Source organism: Poeciliopsis prolifica, unplaced genomic scaffold (assembly GCF_027474105.1).
Source record: "Poeciliopsis prolifica strain line A6 unplaced genomic scaffold, Auburn_PproV2 SCAFFOLD009, whole genome shotgun sequence".
Classification (NCBI taxonomy): Eukaryota; Metazoa; Chordata; class Actinopteri; order Cyprinodontiformes; family Poeciliidae; genus Poeciliopsis; species Poeciliopsis prolifica.
Genome location: NW_026562384.1, coordinates 2,997,159 through 3,016,512, shown reverse-complemented (window position 1 = coordinate 3,016,512; position 19,354 = coordinate 2,997,159). Strand labels below are relative to the sequence as shown.

General features: G+C 44.2%; 1 protein-coding gene across 3 annotated transcripts in view; it reads right to left on the bottom strand.

Annotated features, from left to right (window-relative positions):
- The window catches only part of nrg2b (neuregulin 2b), a 54,037-nt gene extending 35,093 nt beyond the window's left edge, over window positions 1-18,944 (bottom strand). For all 3 annotated transcript variants that reach the window (XM_055034569.1, XM_055034570.1, XM_055034572.1), the window contains exon 1: window positions 17,805-18,944. In XM_055034569.1, coding sequence (XP_054890544.1) covers window positions 17,805-18,216 — 412 coding nt within the window. In that variant the 5' untranslated portion in view covers window positions 18,217-18,944. The remainder of the gene's footprint in view (window positions 1-17,804) is intronic.
- Window positions 18,945-19,354: the final 410 nt, after the last annotated feature.

Sequence of the window (19,354 nt, the reverse complement as noted above, 5' to 3'; positions counted from 1 at the left end):
ATCCACATCACGTCTCAGTAAATCACCTTCGATTCACCACATGCTGACTCGCTCTGCCTCCACCTCTCCTGGCCCAGAGTGAGTTATGCTGCAGAACAGCAGCGAGTGTCACAGACATCATCTTTTCTGTTTTTTTTCTTTTTTTGCTGAATAATTTGCCAGGTATTTTAGTGGCTTGTTGAGATGTCACAGACTCGGGACCAGATCCCTTTCATATCCGCTTGATGCAGATATGAACATAAAAAAAAAAAAAACAGTTTAACGTATCTAAGCTTCAGACGGGAATCTGTGTTTCACTTGCTGTTAGAAATAAAACAGTTTAACAAGCTAAATGGTTTTTGAAACTTTCAGGTGTTTGACTTTTAGGACTCAAGTTGTGGATAAGTTGGTTATTTGTTAATCAAGTAACTTAATTTTTAAAGATATTTGAAGTAGTCCCTTTTGTTTAACAGCATTAATATGGGTTAGAAAGAAATTCAATTTTTTATTTATTACTTTAAAACACTTTAAAACAACAATTTGTCGCAACATAAAATGCTGCGACAAGAAACTGTCCACACTATTTCACCTACAAGGGGCGCTATTTACCTCCTCCAAATTGAAGAAAGCTAAATAACAGACAGCAAAAGTATGACCAAGTTGCATTTCATTTATAACTGTTATTCGTAACATTTTATTGACTATCTGGAAACAGGTTTTCTACATCGAGGGTCCTTCAGCGTGTCCCGTGTCCGGCCAGCCGTGTCCTCCCAGTGGGACGCGCCGCAAAACCGCAGGTGAGAACCCAATCTGTCTGTCCATCTGTCCACCGTGACATCATTCGCCACACGCCGAGGCTTTCCACACATAAGATAAGAAACCAGCTCACTTCACATCCGGGAAGAGACCTGAAGGCCCTGCATGAACAAACTGAGCGAGGAGACGGAGGCAGCTTGGAGAACGTGGACGTAACTGGACGCTTTTCAGCAGGAGGATGTAACATTTCAGCGTCGACGGACCGTGACGTCTCCGCCTCACACCCGAGGATCTGTGCGGCTCAACATGGCGCCATCTTGATTCAGATTCACAAGTTCCAACGTTAAGCCATCCTCCCCTTCCCCAAGAAATGCCTGGATACGGGGTTAAACGACAACAAGTCTGACGCAAAAGTGATCATAAAATCCTTTGAGCAACTTAAAGGACATGGCAGGCCCACTGCTGCAAGCGTCAGATTACACCAGATTACGCAACTACACTTCATCCTGAATCACCAGGCACGAATGTAACGGCGGCGTGTTACGGCCATTATGGATAGAAAAAAAGGTGTCCAAAAAAACCTGAAATTTTGACATCAAACCCACAAACTTTCTATAAAAATAACTAACTTAAAAATAACAATTGAAAGTTGAAATGCTGCAAGAAAAACAAATTCTGGGGTTTTCCACATTAATCTCAGAAATTTTAGAAAGAATTTGAACCTTTCTGGGTTTGAAAAGTCAAAAAAAAAAACACTTACTAGAAAGAGTCGCAGTACAGTCAGTGAAAACCTCCAACTCAAACTGTTGCAGCTTTATGTTCAGCAAAATATACGTTGATACATCTAGATTTATATGATGCTTCATCACTTATTGTCCTAACATCTTACCAAACCTCTTACAGTCACACTGACTGTGAAGCTTCTGGTGAAATATTGCCACATAACTTTTTTTCACTCCCAGAAAACGGACAAAATGAGCCCAAAGTGTTTTGTTTAAACTCATATTAGATCCTGGGTTCTAGTTTCCTTCGTACAGTGCAACAGCTTCTCTTTGTTTGTTTCAGAGGCTGCAGAAACAGCGACTGGTTAGCCCTGCCGCCCGGTGGAGAATCTGAGCGATCAGCGCTGAGATCGTCTGCGTGGCCTCGATGTTTACGTCAAGGCCCGTCGGCCTTTGACCCCTTCTTGTTGTGGCAAAAGCGTTTTGCTTTCTTCGTGCGTTTCCCCAGAAATGAAGGAGATCTCTTGAACAAGCAGGCTGATTTTCTTAAATAGGCCACTGAGACACGTTCCACAACTAATATATACAGAAATTAACAGCTACACATTCAGAAGGCGAATGCTCATCAGTTCTGGATGGTTTTTAAAAAATATATATTTTATTTAGCTATTTATCTTCTTAATCAATTTGTAATTTTTTATTTCCTTCAGGCTGTTTAAAATCGCATATCGCTCGCTGTGAATGACCAAAGGATTCATAGGAAGCATGTTAAATAAAAATTTATCTTTTGGCATTTATGTTATTTTTACTGTCCACAGCGTCGCCACGACAAATAGTTTTCTAAAGGCCGTGGAGGAGCCTGCTTGCTCTGATCTTCCTGTGTTTTGCTTTGGATTTTTTCCTGTTTTGTTGTTTTTTTTTTTTTTTTTGTTTTGCTGGAGACAAACAGGTAATCCCAGGAACTGTAATCTAATAACAATGTACCATATGTGGAAAAGAGATGAGATTCTGCAACGGGAGGAGGCGATTTATTCCAGCGGCTCTGATCTGGCATTTAGCTTCACAATGACAAAAAACACCCGGCAAATAATCGTCCTTGTTTCTGCGCTTTTCCAAAAGCGAGTCACCAAAAGCTTCGCTGTCAGTAAACGCATCAGGAGTGATTAAGAGTTAATGAGAAATGCCACCAAGGAGAAAGACAAAACAAAACACAAAGACGCAGATGAAGAAGAACAGGAAACGTAAAGAGTCTGCTGCTCTCACTCTGAACGGCTCCGAGTTACACTTTGTTTTTTAATATATGAATGATTTGCACTGTAGCAATGCAGCATCGCAAAAGGTCCTGCAGCAACGGCAGCTCTGACTTCTCCCAGGACCACAAGGTCCATCTGAAATCCGTGTGGGAGTCAACGGATCGAGGCGCTAAGTTGAAAATGTAGGTCTCCGCAGACGGGAGTTTTTTTTTCTTTTTCCTCTGAAGTCTGGTGGCAACTCTATGAGTAGGAGGTTAACAAACAGAGGGGGGGACTCATGCGTCCAGCCTTGTTAACAACCAGTCAGTCTGGTGACGGATTCCTACAAACTCTCTGGAGGTGTCAGTTCGGTCGCATCCGCAGAGCGGCCGGTCTGCTTCCACACAGACCCCCCTACGGAGGACATTTAGTGCTTAAAACAGATGAGGAAATTGATTAGTCATTTTTATGTACCAGAAAGGAGAGAGTGGGTAAGAATTAATATCCTGGGCTCATTTAGAGCCAGAACCAACTTTAACTCTGTTAAAGTGACGGGTAATTGTTATATATGACGGATTAACCTTTGTCTGCTCAGATGAACACAGGGGGAAAGATTTACCTTTGGAGTATTCTTCAAGATGGATCCTGTTCTGAACTTGGTATCTTGCTGGGTGATGAACCTGATCAACAATTAGCTCCATCCGATCATAAAGAATTTGCTGAGCTAAGAAAATCAAATCAACATTAACTTCCATAAAGTCGCTGTAAAGTCTTCTCGACTCCATTTCTGCGTCGCCGCAGCGACTAGTCGACTCAACTTTCATCGTGTTAACCGTGACTTCAGAAAACATGAAATCATTCAACCCCTATAGGGGCGAACGCAAGATTACTGTCTGCAGAGATCGAGGGTGGTGGAAAGAAGCTGGCTGTTAAATTTAAAAGATGTTAAAAGCAAAAACGCTAAACTTTATAAAGCGGGAAAACAACTTCCCTCCGCAAGTTGTGTCTCCAGACAAGCAACTGGAACCTCCCTGAAGTATGCTGCAGGCCGAATCAACAAAACTGATAGCAAACATGCTAACAGTTGCACAGCACTTCAGCAAAGGCCTCTGCGTAAAAACTTAGTCAACAGGAGAAAGAAGCTGTGTTTTGAGTTGGGTGAGTCTTTTCTTAAAAAAGCCTTCAGATGAACATTTCAGGGATAAAAACGTTCAGCAGGCCGGGAGACATCACCAACATAATGTTACGACTTCTTAGCACTGAAGGTGCAAAAGCAAGCCTGCACAAAACATTTTGCCTCATCCGCAGGAAAGAAGAAAATATGAAAGAGCGACTCTGAACACACACATGTGCAACAAACCCAATTAGAGGAGATTCACACATCCCACACACGGCCCGGACCAGCCACAGCAGGCCCTCACTCGGCTAACTGCAGCTGCAGCCTTTTCCCACAGATTTTCCCACAGCACCGCCGATGTGTACAGCCGAGTGTGAGGGAGTGAGTGAACACACACACACACACACACACACACACACACACACACACACACACACACACACACACGATGCGAGGCACACAAATCTTAGCAGGTATGATTCAGTGTTTGCACTGATGGAGATGTGTGTGTGTGTGTGTGTGTGTGTGTGTGTGTGTGTGTGTGTGTGTGTGTGAGTTGCTGATCCAAGCTGTCTGTATCACTGAGTGATGGGAAGGACTCAGAAGAAGCGGGAACGCCGAGAGGTTACGAAACGGTGTCTGGCCAATAGTCTGTGACCAGGTTTCCTCGGCGTCCAATCAAACGTGACCAGCGCTCCCATCAGCCGTCCGTCAAGAGGTCTTCCTCTCAAGGTCGGCTTCCCCCTCTTCCCCCCGAGCCTCGTCTCTGTCCGCCAGAGCGAGCATCAACAAAAATTGATCTAATTTCTCGCTTAGCATGATCCAATAACAGTGAGCGATATGGAAGCCACGGCCGATTAGGCGTGTTTGGCATCCCGACGACAGCATGCCGGAGGAACCGGAGTACGTTCACAAAACGTGCGTGAGGCGGAAGGCGCCGCGTGAGCGTGCACAAAGGAAGAGGAGCTCCTTCTATCTCCTTCTCCAATCAGCGTGATTTCTGCAGGGCACAGCTGTCACCATAGAAACCGGGGAGGGCATGGGAGGGAGACAGAGAGAGAGAGAGAGAGAGAGAGAGAGAGAGAGAGAGAGAGAGAGAGAGAGAGAGGAGAGAGAGAGAGAGAAAGAGAATGGCAGGCAGGAAGAGAGAAGGTAGAAAATAAGATTGTGGAAAAAGTAGAAAAGGCAGTGTGTGTGTGTGTGTGTGTGTGTGTGTGTGTGTGTGTGTGTTTGGTGAGTGATGGCAGCCACATCAGGCCGCATGCAGCATCGCCTGGCTAACAGCGAGCCCCGGCGACCCTCTGTAGGTGAGGAAGTAAGAATGTGTGCAAAGGCCGTCATACACACAAATAGTTAAGAAAATAATCACGTTCGCGTGTGTGTGTGTGTTTTCAACAGTTTCTGTCAATAACTCCCTCCTTTGTTTTCCCTTGTCTATACCTGCTTGTTTATTTATTTATTTATTTATTTTTGCAAGACTCTTGAGTAAACACACAAACCGACCTGACCTTGTGTGTTATCCTGGCTGCTGTGCACTGTTCTATTTGTGGCTCCAAGATCTATTTAGGTAAAAAAGAAAAAAAAAAACACACACACCATCAGATTCAGCAGAAATCAGGGTTTTTTTTTTCCTCTTACAGATACGCACATTGAACTACACACAGCCATACAAAGAGGGAAGGAGGGAGGTTGTCTTCTCCTCCAGATGTACAGTCAAGCCTTTTGTAAGAAAAAAGCACTGGGTGTGAGAAAACCAGGAAGAAAAGACAGACGCAGATAGATAGATAAATAGATAGATAGATAGATAGATAGATAGATAGATAGATAGATAGATAGATAGATAGATAGATAGATAGATAGATAGATAGATAGATAGATAGATAGATAGATAGATAGATAGATAGATAGATAGATAGATAGATAGATAGATAGATAGATAGATAGATAGATAGAGTAATGAATAGTTAATGAAGGGCTGCTTGCGGGCAGAACGGTGGAGAAAAGCTATTCTCTCTGTCTCTCCTTTTCTCCACTCAGGAGTCTTCTGCAAGTCATCCTGCTTTCCACCAGTCATCCGCTCATCCCTCTTTCATTTCATATTTCTACCTGCTCTTTTTTTCTGAGTGTGTGTGTCAACACTTTGACATCTGCCTCTTCTGTTTTCATTCATCCCGGTATCTCGCCTCTCCCTCCGTTTTCTGTTTTTAACCCCACCAATCCTCACTTTCCGTCCGTCCGAAACGCCCACCGTCCACCCACCAAACCCCCAGGCGCACGTTTAACCGCAAGCTGGAAACCCAGACCAACAGGCACAATTGTCCCGATAAGAGGACGTCGATCAGATCTGTCCTCTGTTGGGAGGCGAAGCGTCTTACTGCTCCTTCTTCAAGAAACCAAACAGCAGAGAGGAGGCTTTGACCGAACAAATAAGTTGAGATTGCAGACGGCGACACACTGAACTGAACTTCTAATTAGGCAAATAATGAAAAGGCCCAAACCAAAAACCTGCGTGGATGTTTGCATCATCGAGGTCCATGAAATCACAATCCAACCTCAACAGAGACGTACGTCTGACTGCACCTGACCCCACCGCATCGATCCCCACCGTCCAACAGGTTTCACCCGGGCTAAATGTCAGGCACGCCGCCTGACATTTCCTTGCATGGAAAATCCCGACTTTTGCTAGCGAGGAGAAAGCCACGACATGTTCAACCTCCAAAGTCTGGTTTCTCCCAGGTTCATTTGACTTCTCATCTGTCAGAGATTTAGTCACATGTTGGATCAGGAGCAGAAAAAGTGACTCTGCTGAACAGTGAAATCTCCCGGGTCTTCTCCATCGGTCGAGGACCTCGTCTCACCCTGGCGTCTTTGCACGTTGGCAGCACCGAACGAGGCTGTGAACAAACGGTTTGCTGTGTGAGGCTGGTCTCAGAAAGCCTGCAGCGTAACCCGAGGAAGCCGATCGGTGCTTTTCATCAGCACAGAGAAGAGAGCGGCACAGAGAGGGATCTACTGAGAGCAAGTCCAACTGTCTCTGGACAGACTGGACAGAGAGACGGTCCCAGGCTCATTGTCGTTCCTAATTGGTTTAAAGGAGAGCATTCGTGACTCTGGGATCTTCTTGACGCCCTGTTAGAAGGACGCATGCAGTGCGGAGCTGCAGCGTGAATGAAATGATGCTTGAAGCTTAAGGGTCAGAGTTCGTTTTCTGTGTGTGGACACGTCCAGTACAGAGCGAGGGGCTCAGATCACAAATTGATTTAAAACGTGACAAACTTCGTCTCCTTCATGCTTCATGAAATATTTCACCCTATTGGATGATTGCTCTGAATATCGCCACGTTCCACGAACGAATGATGCATTTTGTCCTGGAGAAAAATGTGGGAAAACGAGTGACTGTGCTTTTTTTTTTTTTCTCGGTCTGTCAGCTTGAGGTCACGGGCAGACTCGTTGCCGTGGCAACCAACAAACAACAGACTATGTTCAGGTGCATCAGAAATCAACACTAAAAAACCCACAAAAACATTTCCACAAAAAAAGGGCCGTACAAATACGAACAGAACATTCTGTCTGCTGCAGATTTATGTTTCTGAATTCCCATTTTGTATCATTAGGAAGTGATCGGTGGTTGATTAGCTCATTTACACTTCTGCACTTCTGATTAATCTGTCAGAAAATCTATGTGGTCGCCTTATTTTTGTGTTAACTGAACCGAAATAATCCAAACTGCGCAAGAATTCATGCTACGGTGATAAAAAGTCAAGCTAGCATAGCTAACCACTTTCTTTACAACATATTCAGGCCAAAGTGTTCAACTTTGGCCTGTTTTTTTAAAAACAGGCCAAACGAGGTGAACTCTCGAGGTGAACTCTCGTTCACCCGTTTTTTTTAAAAAAAAAAACGGGTGAACGAGAGTCAGTGGAGAAAAATGCTCCTGCTGTCATTGTGAAGAAATTTTTCACATGCAAAATTTATGAAAAGGGTACAAAAAAAAATCTTAAATGATTTAAACGTGATCTCAAATTAAAGTGAGCTACAACAAGTTGGAGACGGCCATTATTTCCGCAACGAAGAGGAAACAAAAAAAGAAAAGAAATGGGTGAGGAGAAAGTTAGTGCACCTTCACCACATATAGAGGAAAATTAGCCAATAGTTCCTGATCTTCTAATGGATCATTGGCAAGCAGAGGTTTTAGGTAGATGGGGTTAATACAACGCCAACATGGAAACACACCGGCAACAATGCTAGTGATATTCTTCTTGCAGCGGAAGGTTTCAGAAGTCAAACATTTAACAGTGAAAAACACTGTTCATGATGGTGGAAACAGTTCAGGAACTACTTACTTATACTTGAATGAAATTGGCAGAAAACAAACTTTGTTCAAATCCACGCTGAAATATTTCATTTTCTTTAATTAGAGCAACTTAGAAGAAGAAACAAAAACGTTGCAACAGTTTGAGATTTTTGTTCTGTTAAGACTCAAACAAGACAGAAGGTCGGGATGACATGTTGCTTTACAACACAGACATGAATTTGACCGCCGTTAACAAAACTAAATATCATTTTTGTAAACAAACAAACAAAAAAAAACCCAGAAATCAGTGGATATGAATTTTTAAAATGTAAAATTTGTGTTGAATTGATGGCGGCAAATTCAGCCTCCATAGTTGATACATAACACCTCAGCTCAGCCCATGAACAGCAGCTCGCTGCCGCTATCGCTATTGCTAATGCTAGCTATCGCTGCTACATGTCAACATTAATGCTGCCTTGTTGATTTTATGTTTATCCTGGTTTCCAGGCAGAACAGCCGTAGCTGCATGCAGACATATTTAGGGGCAGAGACTCCATTAATGCCTCCAGACTCAAGAATGAGTCGCTGAAATTAGTTCTTTTTTTTTTTTCTAACCCTAACCCTACCAAAAACTTAAAGTAAAAACTGTATGTGACCTAAAACAGGACAAATGTGTTATAAAACCCAAAGAAGTTATTAAATCATTCTGCAAAGGAAACAACCTCGACAACGATGTTAAAAGATTATTGACAATGTTTGTGTCTGGATGCCAGAACTCGTTTTTATGCTTAGGTGGGCCAGAAATGATGTCAGGTTTTGAAGAGTTTACAGCAATAAACAACAACGTTGTTATTTTGATTTAATGATGGGATGTTAATGCGAGTGCAACCTCTTAAAAAAAAAAAGAGGGAGAAAAAACATTTCAATTTCTTAAGAGTGTTTCATACAAGAACTGAAGTAAATATCTAAAATAAATGCACAAAAACAGCATTATTTAAAATGGGCTTTGATGTTTCTGTAGTTAAAAAGAATAAGACCCGGAAAACAGGCAAAAGTGGCAGGTAGTGCAAACTAACAAATGGGAATTATTGGCGCTCATTTGAACTAAGCATGATATTAGTTGATTTATTGATTATTGTGACAGGATTATGCTTAGGGTGCAATTACTTATTCCACATCGCGCCGGGTTGGTGTGGATCGCTTTTACTCATTAGCAAACTGGATTTTATTTATTGTTTCACTCTGTTTATCTTTTGTGTGATATTAAAATCTGTCTGATGATCCGAAACTTTAAACGAGAACAAAGCTGCCCAGAAAACATGTAGAGGGAGCAAATAGTTTTTTCCACAGCTCTGCATGTCGTGTTCGTCTGGGACAGAGCACATCGGCGGACTGCCTTGCTCAAAAGCAACAGGGATTTGACAGAAATAGAGTGGTAGCAGTACATGTCACTTTGCTAGCTTCACAAATATCCGGCTTTGCTGACTGAACGCCAACCCCCTTAAAGTCTGGCAGAGCAGAGATGGGAACGGAGGAGAATGCCAAAAGACCAGGAAAAAAAAGAAAAAGAAAGAGGCTCTCCAAGAAAACTGTAAGATGTCTCAGATGAACTGAAACCGTTGCAAACGAGTCGTCTTAAAACGCTTCACGTGCAGCTGCGAGACAAATGCTTTCTAATTTGGAATTTGATTCTATGAAAAGATCATCTCTTCTGAGAAAATAAGAAAAGAAAAGAATAAAAGGGGAAATAGCATCAGTCAAGTCCACCCGGTCAGAAACGAGCACTTTTATTGATGCAGTGAATGGGATGGGTGGTGTATGCAGTTCATCTCTGTGTGTGTGTGTGTGTGTGTGTGTGTGTGTGTGTGTGTGTGTGTGTGTGTGTGTGTGTGTGTGTGTGTGTGTGTGTGTGTGTGTCTGTAGCTGCGTAGGAGGGGGTTACACTAAAACCTCTCTCATTCACAAACTAAGCCATGTGCAACGTCCCTTTAAGAGGTGTGTGTTGGAGTTTTCCACTAAGTCTGACTGCTGAAAAAGATGAGTGCTGATACATTATTCACACACAACACAACACACACACACATCCACACAAACACACTGAAAGGACATGAAGCTACACGACTCTGACATCAGGAGGGAGCTGTGTGACAAAGAGGCGCGCTAATACACACTCCTCGACAAACGGAGTTGATCATTATGACATCAGGAGAACATAATTGGGCTGAGACGTGGCCTATACATCCACCTGCGGTACACACACACACACACGCACACACACACACCGAGATGCATGCAGTCAGGCAGGCAAAGCAGCAGTGGAGAATTCCTCTGCCTTCTGTTATTCTGTGTGCATAATTTATAGCAGCCCCAGATCTCTCTGCTAATGACAGCACACTGGGGCATCTGCAGCACAGCAGCAACTGCAACAGCTCACTGGCATTGCTGTGTGTGTGCATGTGTGTGTGTGTGTTCTGCTGAGACGAGGACAGTGAGCAAGACGAGAAGAAAAGGGTAACAGAAGAGAGAGCGACACACAGAGGGGATCTGAAATAGACACAGATAACACAACAAAGAGGCAGAAAGGACGAGGCAGACAAGTGAGGGGAGGCAGTGCGCGCATAGGCACACACACAGTCATGTTTTCATCACTTATAGGGACTTCTCATTGACTTCAATTAATTTCTACAGCCCGACCCTTATCATAATCCTAGCCCTAACCATCACATACCTAACCACGACCTTAACCTTTACCCTAAATCTAACCACTGACCCAAAAACAACAATTTCCCTCATGGGGACCGAGAAACTGTCCCCGCAAGGAGCAGTGGTCCCCATAACCCCACATTGTAGACAGAAATAGGTTTTGAAAACCTGGTACACACACATGCACACATATCCATCAAGTCATAGATCGAACCAGCGAGTCTCTCTGAATGCAGGTTTATGTCAGCATGCCATCCACATAGCAGCCTGGGTTTCAGCCTGAAGTGAAACGCAGCGCTGTGGGACACGATTACAGACGCTACCAGAAATTAGCCGTTGACTAGAAATCAGGAGAACTTTCTGCTCGATTAGAAACAAGCTGGTCAGAAACACAAAACCCCCAATCTTTTTCCAGTTTATGAACACGCCTTGCTAAGTGCAATCAGGTCTGACCAATAGCAGCACACTATGGTGTGGTAGCTAGTTCTCAAAGACATAGAGTCAAAGTTAGCCATTTCCGTTGTCAGTAGGGGATTTCAAAATAAAGTCAGAGGAAGCACAGGGATATCAAAAACGGTTTGGAAAGAAGCTTCACAGTAAGTAGAGCTAATTGTAGAAGAGCAAGCTTTTGTTTTACCCCCCTTAAGTTTTTAGCCTTTATTTGCCATGGAGCGAGCCTGGATATTGCTTTCTCATGTCCGTATGGACTTTCTCACATTGACTTGGATTCCTCCGGTAAAATTCTACCAATCAGCGAATAGAAGGATAAATTGCAAACGATGTTTTAGAACTGTAGTCTGTGTTTTTAGCAACGCCAGCAGAGGAAGTAAACAAAGCCGTCCAGTCCGCATTGGCTACGCCTTCAAAAATTAGTGATGTTTGATACCAGCAATATCCTTTCTGAAACAATACTGAGTAAAATTCAAGTTGATGCTGATTCAATACAAAGACTTTGTACAAAAACACCTAATGTTCCTCGTAAATCCTTAAAAAAATGGGTGAAGTTCAAATTTGGGCTTCATAAAGAACATGAGACATCACATTTCAACTTTTACTTATGCAAAACTAGCCTTATTTTTAAGGTTACGTTTAGTAAATCTCCATCGTTGTCAAACTGGATACTTAACTAGTGTGCACACTGACAAGAAGACTAAATGAATCATCTAAATGTAAAACAACTGCACCTGAACTACATAGACATGATTTTAAAAAAGCTCATATAAAAGAAAAAGTGATATTTTCTTGAGAGAGACTGAATCACCCATCAGCAAAGAAGAAAAAGAAATCTATTTTAGCTGCAGGCTCATTTCCTGGATTGCAAAAGAAAGAGAGAGAGAAAAAGCATTGAATGAAAAAAGTAACAGCAGGGATTAGTTCTGTAAGTTAAGAGCAAAGATCAAAAACATTGAAAAGAAATGGTTGGATTATAAAAGACAGCCATAAACGTTAAAACGTCCTTAAAGATTATACATATGGGCTCAGGGAAGACTTCGGATTCCTTGAGCTTTCCTGCGTTTTGTAACGTCACAACCACAAACTAACACATTTTATTCAAGGGGAGACCAACTCACTGGTACATTACTCCACTAAGAGGAAAAGAAGACACAGTTTACAGTATTTTAACAACTTCCAGCAGCAACAATAAATCCACTTTGGAATAGCTCAGGTCAAAACATATACATGTACATATACATAAGTCAGAATATGGGAAAAATGTTCCTTATTTGTTGCTTTGACGGTGAGCAAACCAACATTTGTTGAATTCAACAACTGCTGATTACCTGACCCTTGCTAACCCGAACCCTTCTAACTGTTAGGTAATCAAAACACAGACCAGTCGTTAAAATAGAAATCTATTTTTATCAGATAAACAAAACATTTTTCCCTATAATAAGCCATAATAGAGAGAAAACGTCTTGTTCCACTGGCAGATTATTTCACTTACAGCTACAACCTTTTCATCAACATTAAGAAAGTCTTCTTGACTTAAACCAAGCTCCCGTTTCTTGATGAAAAGTCAGTTGATTCAGTTTCTTCTTATTTCAGGTGTGCTGAGATGTCTGCACAACAAAACTGGACCTGAAAACACTTGGTAAGAGTTTCTGTTTTTGCAGCGAGTGAATATTAAAACCCCACAGGCGTATATGGATCAGGACGGCATTTCGGAATAAATTGGACCAACGAGTTGATTTACTGCGTACAGTAAATCTACTGTACGCACACGTACAGTAGATTTACCCCTGACCTCTGCGTCTTCAGCTGTGACGGGGTAGCAAAGGCCCCGCTATGAGTGAAAGTTACTGCCGCGTGTCTTTGTAGTTCTAAAGCTAAAGACCCCTCCGCCCGTCTCCTTCCTCTGCTCCACGTTGGAGTGACTGACAGAAGGGCAGGCAGAAGCTGAACCAGTCGGCTGCAGCAGGACAAGAGAGAGCGAGACAGAGGGAGGGAGGGACGCAGCGTTAGATTTGGCGTCAGTGACAGGAGCATGTTTGGGTATCAGAGAAAGATATTTTAGGAACAAACTGTCGATGCATCTGAAACGGCACGCCAGCAGCCGTGATCAGAGGAGAACTGCATTGCACTCTGGATGTCAGGGATTGTTTTGTACTTTCAGTAAGCGAGCATTTTAGTTGTAGCTTTAGTATTGGCCGGATCAGAAAGAAAAGAAGTCGGAATGCTGCGGAGCTCCGCGATGATCCGTACTCTAGCGAGAAAAATCAGTCCGGCATTTGGCTGGAGTAAGCAGAACTCAGAGACCTGCAAATCATTTCAGCTTGCAGGTGGAACAAACTCAAAATACCCACAGCTGGTGTTCTTTTAAATAAGTGCTTACTTTGTACTGACTGTGTTTGCCAGCGTTTACTGTTACATCTCACCCATAGCTGTAAAAAAACACTGTTGAGATTCGGACAGTGCTGACCGACTTTGCTACATTTCAGGGGCCTGGTATTTGTGGCGGGATTGCGGCTGTTGTGCATTACATAAAGTATTCCCTCAAAATCTAGTTTCTGTAATACGGGAAACTCAATACGTGAACAGCGACGTGTAAAAATGCAAACCAAGCGAAGGCCTAGCGTAGCGAATGTATGGGAAGAAAATACAGTTTTATACGTTTCAGCTTTTCATCATTATAAAATTAAAATTTAGAAACATTCTGACCACAGTGAAGATTATTTACATGTTTCTTTTTTCTTTTCCTCATGTTTTCTTTCTTTCCTCTGACTCTTTGCAAGAGGCAAAGGAGGAAGGAGGCGGTTAGGGAGCTTGGTCGAATGCAGAGTCAGCTTCCCTCCTATTGGTCAACTTCAAGAGGCGACGGGAAAGCTCTTATTTTGATCTTTCAAATGCAGTGTTTGTCAGATGAATTAATTACTTTATGAAGCCATTTATTTATTTTGATTTTTAGTGCCTATTTTGGCAGGATCAGTCCTCCGTAGGAACGGAGGAGGCCCTAAAAACTGGCTAATTTATTGGAGAGACAATTATTCTGGAAAGAAATGAAGCGGAGACGGAGGATAAAGAGAGGGAGGAGGCACTGAACGAATGAAAACCCAAAAAGTCGGGGGAAGAGGCAACAAATCAGAGCGACGGAATTAGTTTGGATCGCCTCTGACTTCAGCGCAGCACCGACAGATGCCACTGAGGATTTTATTTCAACAAAAAGTTGCTGCAACAGAGAGAGATGCCGCAGAGAAGGACGAGAACAAGGGAAAGGATTAGAGTCAATAGTGAAGACGACATAAAAGAACAGCAATTAACGTTTTTCTCAAGTAACATGACAAGATGGTTAATAAAAGTAGCAGTAACTCCAGTTATTCCTGAATAGTTCTCCATGCTGATAAACATGTTGGACTTTTAGCTCCTTCAACTGTGGTTGTACTCTGCATGTGATCCTCAAATTGTTTTAGTTATCATTTCTCGCAAAAAAAAATAAAAATAATAATAATAGTCCTATCAAGATGAGACATTTTGATTTATCGTGGTATGGCAGATTTCAGTTGTGTGATCAGAAATGTTATTCCTGGCATTTTCTCCACTTTTGGTTCCACTAGAGCAGGGGTGTCAACATCCAGTCCTCGAGGGCCAGTGTCCTGCAACTTTTAGATGTGCCTCTGCTGGACCACACCTGAATAAAATAATTAGATCATTAAGGCTCTGGAGAACTGATCTACACAAGGAGGAGGTAATTAAGCCATTTCATTCCTGTGTTTTGTAGCTGTGGCACATCGAAAAACTGCAGGACAGTGGCCCTCCAGGACTGGAGTTTGACACCCCTGCACTGGAGCATCTATAAATATCAGTAAATTAAAAAAAAACCCAAAACAATTAAATGCATATATTGTACATCTCAGTGATATAAATCACATGTTTTGAAATGAGTGGCATGATAAAAAGCCTGTTTTTAATGCTTTTCGGGAACAATATTTGTGCTTGTGCAGTCACAGTCACACTGTTATAAAAAAAAACACAATTTATTGCTGACTTTTTTAGAGTTACAATGTTTATTGTCGTCACAAGATATTGTGATAAAATTCCATATCGATATGATATTTATTACTGTTGTTTTTACTTTTAGAAAATTTCATTGAATCCACCCAGATGAGGTGGAAACCTCTTCGGGGCTACACCGGGACGGACTGGCCGAGCTCGAACGGTTGCCTATAAAAAGCCTGTTTGGACAGACATAAACAAGTTATTGAACTTTTGTCAGAGCCAAGAAGCTCAACAGTAACCTAATTAGCGCATTGTTCCAGTTACAGTACAGCAGAGTTCAACAAACTCCACGTTTCTGTTTGTGACAGTGGGACGGGAAAGGCTTTCTCTGGCACTTCTACCCAAAAAGTGGACATTCAATTGTCGTTTTGGAGATTTGATGAACCCAAGATGGCAGTTCTCTTACAATGGCCTTTGGATATTTTTCCCAGCCTTAACAGCCTGCTAATTCTGCAAGGGCATTAAAGACAAGCAACGGTCATCTTCAAACCGGCTGACCGTGGCGGTCAAACCCCAACGGGGTGTTAAAGTGAGCTTTGACACTTTTCATGCAGCTTTGCTCAAAATCTGCAAGTCTTGTTGAAACTGCTATGCGCACACACATCTTTGTAAACGAACACGTAGTTTGTGGCGTTGAGCTTTTCTACCTCACTAAATGTACGTCTTGACACAGGCTCCTATGTTTGGAACACCAAGAAGGCCAAAAAGCACGCAGAGTACGTAACAGAACCACATCACAGGAGAACAACAGCCAGCAGGGATTAGCAAACACCTGGTGGAACTGCACATCACGAGCTACTCCTGGTAAAACGACGTGAAAGGGCCAACAGGAAAGCCAGGCTTTGATGACTTCCTGAGAGTAGACGTATTCATGACTGCTTTGTGCAGCTCAGGTAGTAAGCAGTCCTACATTTTTCGCGCCACCATCCGATGCGACCCCCTGCCAATCCACCCGCATCCTCTGCATTTTTGGAAACCTAAAAGTGCGGCGGAAAGCATCACGTCATATACACGTACACACAGCGATGACAGTTAAAAAGCGCTGAAAAACTCCGGTCGACTTTAAAGGTGAAGCGAAACTTAAACGGTGCTTCAGTAAACCTTTATTTTGAACTGAGACTTTATTGCATAATTTAATTTACTATCCAGCAACCTAAACACACTTTAACACAGAAGGTAAAATAAAAACCATAAGTTGCAACGATGCCACTTGTTGCCACCCTGGATGGTGATAAAGTCACTAAGTCACTATGCTTTTTCATGTGTGTGTGTGTGTGTTACTCCTGTGGTGAAAAGCATGCATTATTCACAAAGCCAGGCTGCAGGGACTCTCTCACACAGGGCAGGAAAAAAAAAAAAAACCAGAAGAGGCAAAGCTGAAGCTCACATCTGCTGAGTAGAGCTCCTCTCCTGAACTTCTGCCTGCTTCACGGAAATATATTTAGACTGACGACAACAGCGGCTGTCAAAACGGATTAAAGGCCTGATAATTTTAGCAGGTCGCCGGTGTAAAAATAGAAGGAGGAACTGTCATTTCAAACACTCCTTTGTTTAGACATCTGAGTGAGGAATTACTGCCTCCAGACAGCAGCCTGGTTTATTCTGGATGCTAAATATAGAGAATATAAAGCTTTTTCTTCTTCTTCTCCTTCTTTTTTTTTTGTTTTGTTGTTTTTTTTAACTGCATGGTGTCAGCTGTTTTCATCCCAACTGTGCTTTTAGCAAAAGCACATTTTTGAGGAGCTGAAAGGCAGAAAAAAAAGAAAAAGACAAAAAAAGGAGAAATTTGAGAAGAATTTGAGAAGAATCAGTCTGTTCCCCACTAAATCTCTCGTTTGAAAGCAAACTCATACTACGTAACTGTAACATACAGGGAGTCTCTTATAAATATTTAATCATGAGACATTATGTACTTCAGCCTCTGTGATGTAAAGGGGAATAAACAAAGGCGCGTTTGTGTCATATTTAAGTTGCCTCCACCAGCGCGCTCTGGAGGATTTGCACCATTTTAGCGCCAGATCCCGACAGCGGGCGCCGCAACGAAAGGACAGCCGCGTAAATTAAAAAAAAAAAAAAAAAAAAGTTGCGAGGAAGGAGGCTGACGGGCGTCTTGTCTCGTGATTCTGGCACACTTGGTCCAACTCTGTGACACACGGCGTCTCCGCATGCGCTATACGGACGCGGAACCGAAACTGGACTCTGCAACTTTTGCCCGGCGCGTCCCGTCGCTTATTTCTCATTCGCGATTTGGACTAAAATAAAATTCAATTCAATTCAATAATTTTTTTTTTTTAATCCGGAGTTTGTGGAGGTTTCGGGTGTTCGGCGTCTCTTCTGTACCGCTCCTGCTCCCCCCACCCTCCTCCCCGACACGCTTGTGCGGACCAGACGCCAGGCATCACCGTGGCCCCTCAGCCGGCCTGGCAGGTATAAAAAGGAGGGGGGTTGAGGTTGAGGTTGAGGAGAAGCGGGTGGGTGGTGGTGGTGGTGGGGGGAGTTAAACTTACCGCAGTCCTCGCACAGCACTCTCTCCACATTCTTCTTCAGTTCCGGCTCGCTGGCGTCCACGGGGGCGTAGGACGCCTTGAACACCAGGGGCTCGGCGGTCGGGTCCATGAAGAAGATGTACCTGTGGTCCTTCTCCACCGTGGTGCAGGGCGCCTCGGAGCCGAAGTCCCCGACGGTCACGAGCTGCTCCCTCTCGAGGCCGCCGCTGTTGACGGGCCACACATCCAGCACTCTGACATTCACGCTGTAGGGCTCGGTGGCGGAGACGTTCTCCGGGGAGGAGCGCACCTCGCCCTCGATGACCACGGCCGATCGGTACGCCTGGTCCTGGAGGGAGTTGAGGCTCGGGGCGTAGCAGGCGAAGGAGACCCCGATGACCAGCATGGAGAGATGCACCGGATCCAGCCTCATGCCGTCAGCCTGTGCTGTGCTGCAGTGCTGCTGGGCGGCGGAGCGAGCTGGAGGAGAGAGACGGCGGTGGCGGCGGCGGCGGCGGCGGCAGCGGCAGCGAACGGGCTCCGGCAGGGCAGGCGGGGCAGAGCGGCAGACGTCGTGGAAGTGTCCATGCCATCTGGGTCTGCCTCTGCTTTCCCCATACGGCTGCTGCTGCTTGGCGTCGGATGGGGGGGAGATGATACGGCGAGCCTAGGAACCGGAAACGGCCCGCTTCTGCATGCTTAAAAATGTGATTGCTGCATTCTCCTTCACCGACCACCCTCCCCTTCTTATCTCTCCGGGTTTTTTTCCCCCCTTCCTGAAAGGCAAAACAAGACTCGTAAATTAGCTTCCTCTAGAAGATCCAGGACTTGAAGCCTCTCTCCCTCTTTCTCTCTCTGTGCTTCTCTCTCTCTCTTTCCCTCTCTCCTTCTCTCTCTCTCTCTCTCTGCCTTTCTCTTCAGCTAATAGGCTAGCATCGCCTGGGTGGGCGCATTGCCTCTCTTGCGCGTACAGGGGGAATCACAGGGAATGATGCGCACTGTACGCACACGCACCTAAAAATAAAAAATATATCAATGCAAAAAAATTTAATGAAATCTAATAATCCCGCGTCTTTTCGCCCTTAAAGAGTTCCGCTGGCCCCAGAAACAAGCTAAAAGAAAAAATGAATAAAAATAAAAATAAATTTAAAAAAAGAAAGAAACGAGTAGGGGAGGGGGGATGATGTGGATGGGGGACGGGGGGAAGGGGGGACAGACGGACAGGATGAGGCGGCAGCAGCAGTTATCCGGTGAGGCGTTGCAACAGTAGCGCGCGCCCTCCATCCGCGTCCCCTGCGTCCCGCATCAAACGCGAGCGGCTGACGTGAGCAAACATCACCTGCCCTGTCACCGGCGTCGGCCCGCCACGTCCTGCGCAAACAGCCTGACAACCCGGGCGAAACGCCGGGCCCTCCGCCACCACGGACCCCGCCGGCGTGAGACCGTGGCCCCTCAAACCCCCCCTCACCCACTTCCCCTCACTCCCTCCTTTGTGGATCTCACGTTTATAGGGGGAGGGCGCGCAACAGACGCGCGCGCACGCACACGCACGCACGCGCTGCGGATGGTTG